The sequence below is a fragment of the Miscanthus floridulus genome, chromosome 11 (assembly GCF_019320115.1).
Source record: "Miscanthus floridulus cultivar M001 chromosome 11, ASM1932011v1, whole genome shotgun sequence".
Classification (NCBI taxonomy): domain Eukaryota; kingdom Viridiplantae; phylum Streptophyta; class Magnoliopsida; order Poales; family Poaceae; genus Miscanthus; species Miscanthus floridulus.
In genome coordinates, this window is record NC_089590.1 from 80,227,955 (window position 1) to 80,234,253 (window position 6,299).

General features: G+C 55.8%; 1 protein-coding gene across 1 annotated transcript; it reads left to right on the forward strand.

Moving 5' to 3' along the window:
- Positions 1 to 1,743: 1,743 nt before the first annotated feature.
- On the forward strand, positions 1,744 to 5,974 carry LOC136493546 (putative E3 ubiquitin-protein ligase LIN-2). Its single transcript, XM_066489643.1, has 7 exons — positions 1,744 to 3,385; positions 3,479 to 3,573; positions 3,655 to 4,278; positions 4,388 to 4,532; positions 4,663 to 4,902; positions 4,989 to 5,319; positions 5,492 to 5,974. Exons 1-7 carry the CDS (start codon positions 2,039 to 2,041, stop codon positions 5,605 to 5,607), a joined length of 2,898 nt encoding a protein of 965 aa, XP_066345740.1. The 5' UTR covers positions 1,744 to 2,038; the 3' UTR covers positions 5,608 to 5,974.
- Positions 5,975 to 6,299: the final 325 nt, after the last annotated feature.

The following is a 6,299-nucleotide window of genomic DNA, read 5'->3' on the forward strand; positions in this document are numbered from 1 at the left end:
CCTACACGAGCTCGGTGGCAGCCCTGTCGCAGGACCCTCGTCGTGAGCTAGGCCATGGCGTGACCGGCCCCAGCCCCTGCCACGAGCTTGGCTGTGGTCACCTACTACAACGGCGGGCGGGCGGCAAGGTGCGACAGCCGAGCGGGCTGGCAACTAAGCGTGGTAGCCGGGCAGGTGAGCGGCCCCAGCCGACCAGCCTTCGTGCGAGCTTGGCCATGGCTCCAGGCATGGCAACCAGGTGCGCATGCGGAATCGGGCCATCTCCGGCTAGAAGCGCTAAGAGAGGCGTGGCCAGAGAGGGCACCACAGCGTCAGGAGAAGATAAGGAAGACAAAAAAAAGGAAAAAACTGAGGATGACAGGTGGGGCCATCTAAAATAAAGTGAGACCCACGATTACCTGGTTTTTTGCGGTGTCTATCCATCGTCCATCCTATTTTATTTATCCTTTCAACTAAAACATAAAAATGGGTCGATCCCGTCCCTTGTCAGTCAAACAGAAAATAGTCGTCCCGTCCTAGAAATCAGAGACGGAACTGTTTCGCTCCACTTTGACTCCCAACCAAACACTACCTAAGGGTGCACGATAGATGGATTATCGATAAATGGTGCGACATGTTTGTAATAGCCTAACTCTTCCTACCCTCCACATTTGTTACTTCTTAGGGACCTAGTCCCGAACAATTTATAGGCACCCTTCATCCCCCGACTTGTCGATATCAATGAAAAATGTTTAGGTGGAGCTCTCGCCACTCTGATAATGTCTTAAAAAACTCCCATTCAAACAGGTTCTCGTTACCGAATTCTAATTCGGTAAATGGTACTAGTGCAGATATCACTGCTGCTACTCCTGCCAACATCAAAATCTTTGGACACCGGTGAACCGGCGTCAGTATGGGCGTGATTGGTAGGCCGAACTGGGTTGTCCTCGCACCGTTTAGTTGTCTGATCTCATTCATGCGGCATGTTTTGTTGCCCTGCTCGCACCTTTCGCCTATATCCTTTTATTCATCTGCCCTCCTCCACCCTGCACAACTTCGTCTTTTGGATTTCTCCTTCCCTCATGGTGTAGGATGACTTGATTCACCCAGGATGTAGGGACCCATGCGTCAGACACTAAAAAAAAAACTGATGCATGCATGCAACCAAACACAACCCCATCTCGTACTGAACCAACAACAAAGACAACCAAACACGACCATCTGCACGAGCTCAACCCGACTTCTTCGGTCCTACACAGCCTGGCCATCCTGGCTCGAGGCTTGCAACCAATCACGCCCTATATACTCCGTGACATTCTGTATAACAGAGAAAAAAACACAGGTTCGCGCCAATTGGTCCACAATGCGAAATGTCCGGGGCGGCAGAGACCCATACGTGAGCATGGAGCTCAGCATGACCGCTGTTGCAGTAAATACGGAAAGGGAGTGCAGTTTGTCAAACTCGATAGTCCAAACCTGCATCATAAATTCTGAATGCATATAATCATCCCTTGCTTGGATCATTCCATCCCTTGGATTATTCGACGGACATTATCCAATCACCGAAGTCTCCAATATTCGACATCATCTTTCACAAGATACCTTCCATAAGACCACACTAGCGTTGCCTGAAAAATAAGCAAACTACACAATACTCCTGTCTGTGAACGCCATTGGGATAGGGACGGTGATCACATCACAATTTGATCCTAGACGTGACAGACTGACGGCCACTGACGCACACACACTTTGACGCAGCAACCTTGACAGGGTCAGAAAAACTCAACCAATAGCCTACGCACCAGCCGAACCAGAAAATCGTAAAACTCTGCCGGCCAGCCGGGGCGACGCGCTGCCCGCCAAAACCCCCCATTTGGCACACTCTGTCCCGCGAGACCGTTTCCCGCTGCCCCCTTCTCGCATTTCACCACGTCGCCCTGTCACGTATGATGAGAACAACCGAGGATTCTGCCGCTACCCCACTGCCACCACGAGGCGTACCGCGTAGCAGAGCCAGCTCCTGGTTGATTCGGTCACGTCACCCGCTGCGTCCACGACAATGGCGCCGCCTCCGTCGTCCTTGCTCCGAGAGCTCCTCGCAGCTGACGGCTTCAAGAACCGTCACAAGCCGCCCGACAGCTCCGCCCCGGCGGCCTCGAGAGCCGCGAGCATGCCACTCCAGCACCGGCGCCCGGGCAAGCCGCCGTCGCGGTCACAGTCCGATGTGCTCACCCGCAGCCGCCTGAGGCAGATGAACGCCGACGCGGACGATGGCAGCAGGGCCACCGGTGCCGAGCGGCGGCGTGCCGCGACCGAGACGCGAGGGTCGTCGGCGTCGCTGACGAGCGCGAGGAGGCACAGCAACAAGGGAGACGGCGACAACAGCGGCTCGGGCGCCGGTGCCAGGAGAGGCTCTGCGTCTGACCCTTCCGCGGTGCCGGCGCTCGACGAGTCCGCGCTCACCGCGCTCATCTCCCTGGCCGCGGGGCCCCTGAAGCGGTTCGCCAAGGACGAGGCGTTCCGCGCCTCGCTGCGCGCCGGCTGCGCCTCGTGCCTCGGAGACTCCAACCACCGCGCCGTGCTGGACCTCCGCGTGCACGCGCAGACCGTCGAGCGGGCCGCGACAGAGGGCCTGGACCCGCGCGACCTGAAGCGCGCGTCGCTCAAGCTCCACGAGATGGCGTCGCTCCAGGGCAAGGACGCGGACGCGGTGACCGCGGCGGCGGGCGTTCCCTACGCGGGCCTCGCCGCGTGCGCGCACCTCTACATGGCCGCCGTCTCCAAGCTGCAGAAGCGGGACCACTCCGCCGCGGTGCACGCCCTGGAGACCTTCTGCCTGGCGCCGCGCGAGGCGCGGACTGTCCTGCTGCCCGCGCTCTGGGACAGGCTCTTCCGGTCGGGCCTCTCGCACCTCAGGACGTGGCGCGACCGCGAGTCGGCGGCGGCGAGCGCGGACGAAAGGGTGAAGGAGGTGGAGAAGGTGTTCGTGGACGTACTGGACGAGGGGACGCGCGCTCTCGCGTGCTACTACAGGGACTGGCTGCTGGGGCGGACAGATGCCATGGCTCTCCCGGACGTTCCTGCTCCTCCGAGCACGGTCCATGTCAGCGCGGTGAGGTGCTCAGCGTCGACGTCGTACGACATCAGCTCGGAAGTCATGTTCGGCTCCGGGAGTTCGAGTCCGACGAAGTTCGCGTACGACGACACAATGCGGCCATCCGAGGAAATCGAGGAGGAAGAAGCGGTGTACTCCGACGCCGCCGCAGACGCGGTGACCATGCTCCCGGACCAGGGGAGCGATGGAGCTGGAGGTGAGGAAAGGAGCTACATTCCCGCTCTGTTGGCAGAAGAAAACGTGCCCGTGCCCGTGCCTGACAGTTTAGACAGAGAGACGTTCGAACCACATGTAAGCATTTTCCCCGGAAATATTCCAGCATGCTTATTCACACGAAATACACCAAAGTTTATGACAAATTACATCTCACAATCATATTCATAGGTCGAAGAAGAACCCAACAAGGAATCAGATGCATCAGCAAGTTACCCGACGATTTCGGACAACTCTGCTATTCACCTTCTTACACTCGAGTTCTGGTACGAGCACCATTCCCTTCCCTTCCCTTCGACTACCCTCCAATCTGTACTGATCGCTGTGATTTCTTGTAAGTTCCTCAGTGAAGTGCCACTCCAGAGTGACACAGATGGCAATGAGCTATCCATTTTCGCCACGGTTCCCAGCGACTTCCTGTGTCCACTGACGCGCCAGGTCTTCAACAATCCCGTGACGATCGAGACAGGCCAGACGTTCGAGCGGCACGCTATAGTTCAGTGGCTAGACAGAAGCTTCAGGATGTGCCCGGTTACAGGCCAAGAGCTCTCGAGCATGATGGTTCCAGACACGAACCGTGTGCTCAAACGCTTGATCGATAGCTGGAAATCTGAACATTGCAAACATCTGGTATCCGAAAGCGCTGGGTTTGATGTGAAGTTAACTTTGCCAATAATAGACAAGGCTCTGGATTCAGCTGAAGACATGCCTGAAAAACTTGACAAGGCAAGGCACCTTATGGCGATCGGCGGGATAGACTTCCTTCTGCATAAGTTTCAGGAAGGTGGGGGAGATGAGCAGCCGCGGGTAGCTGAGCACCTGTTGCTTTGCATCAGGGCTGAAGGCAGCTGCAGGAGTTACGTGGCTATAAAGATCGATGGCTCAAGTGTTCTGCGGCTTCTCCACAGTGAAGTGCTTTCAGTAAGAAGAACTGCAGTGGGTTTGCTCATTGAACTGATCTGCTTAAGAAGGTGAAATTTCCTTCAGAATCTTAAAAAAAAAGACGTGATAAAACATATTTTGTACATGTATATGTGCTGCATCTTACCTTCCGATCACCAACATTCTGATTGCGAACAGGAGAGAAATGTTTGAATTGCTCCTGCATGGATTGAGAGCAGAGACGATCATGGAGGCAATGGATGTGCTACTGGAGTATCTCCGGAGCTTGCCGGTAGAAGAACAAGCCCCAATTGCCGTTCTACTGTTGCGTTTGGATGAATTGGTATGCAACCCAGCACCTATTGTTGTCGTACGCTTACATTTCCACTTCCCTGAAATGGTATTTCGTTCGCTAGCCTCAGAAATCGCCTGGAATTTAGTCCGCACAAATCTGTAACCTGAATGCATTGCAGGTGGAGCCAAACAGAAACAGCACGTACAGAGAAGAGGCGACCAAGACCATCACACATTCTCTGAGATGCTGCCTGTCAGAGGACAATAATGTCGTGCCCAACACTCGGAGAGCTCTGCTGCTGTTGGGAGGGCACTTCACCTTCTCAGGCGACCTTCTCACAGAGGACTGGATGCTGAAACAGGCCGGCTTCATCGACCACTCACGGGACACTGCTGCCGGTTCTGACGCTGTCATACACGTACTGCACACCTGACCACCTTTACAAACCGAACATTACCAAATACCAATGAATAGTTTCTGAAGTTCGCTTTGCGTTGCGCTCAGGACAAGGAATCGGCCGAAAACGATGCGTGGCTGAGACACGTGGCGGCGGCGCTCCTCGGCAGCAGCATCGGGATCAGGAGACCGTTCCTGGAGGCGCTGTCCAAGTGCCTGGGCTCCCCCGACGCCGACCTGGTGGGCGCGTGCCTGACGACGGCCGGGTGGCTGAGCCGCGCGCTGGCTTCGTCTGTGGACGAGGACGGCGCCATGGACACGTCCCTCGCCGCGTTCTCGGCGCTCGTCCCGCGGCTGAAGCAGTGCCTGGCGCCCTGCCGGCCCGCCCGGCACAGGGTCCTCGCGGCCGTGTCGCTGCACAACTTTAGCAGAATCCCAGGTAACGGCCTCCCTCTCTTTTTCTGTCACGTCGACGTCGGCGTCTCGTTCTTGCTTGCCCGAAGCCATCGGCAATTACCTGATCGCGGTGGTGGTAGTGGACCATCCTCCGTTAAGCTAGCCACGAGATTGATGATGGTGGCAAGTAACTGACGGGAATGATTGCGCTGCAGACTGCAGGGAGCTGCTGATGCTGCTGGCTGACGGCCTGCGCGACCACCTCGCGGAGCTCGCGCAGCTGACCTGGACGGCCGGTCAGCTATCCGCCGAACTCCGCGGCCACGAATGACGATTGACTTCCGCGCGCTCGCCGGGTGCCGTAGGAGGGCCGCTGGCGACGGGTCCTCTCATCATCGCGGCGGGAGTCCCACCCTTTGACGTGAAGTCCCAACAGTTCCGCCGAGAGCGATAAAAAGGCTGTACACAAGACTTTATCTTTTTTTCTTCTTCTGCAAAGCTTTGTGATCGATGAGGCGCCGGCTGTGAATATCCACTTTGGGAATTTGGGTGGTACCGTGGTGGATTAGGACGTTTAGCAACTTGTACCAGCCTAGGAGCTATGGCTTTGGAATATTGATTGTAGTACTTGACCTACGACGGGATATACTGTGGGCTCCATGGATTTCTATAACTTTACTGTCTCTATATCCTAATCTCGTGCAGCCGTGTACGCCAGCTTGTGGACATTTAAGTGGACTTGGTTCTAATCCCCCCTCGTTGGGTAGGAGACGTGTGCTAGGGAACGCCTCATCATCGTGATTCACATGCATGCCGTCGTTACAATTACAACTGGTCCACACTTGTTCCATTCCAATTTCCATCAAGGATTCAGGGGAACACAGCAAACTCACTGGAAAGATGCACTACAGCGTAGCAAAGACATTTCTTAATGCTTCGTTGGAGTCCAGGTAGGATCCTACGGAAAACCACGGAAGCTACTGGCATTACGCACGCAGGTCCAAAATCCGGAAGAAAATTGAG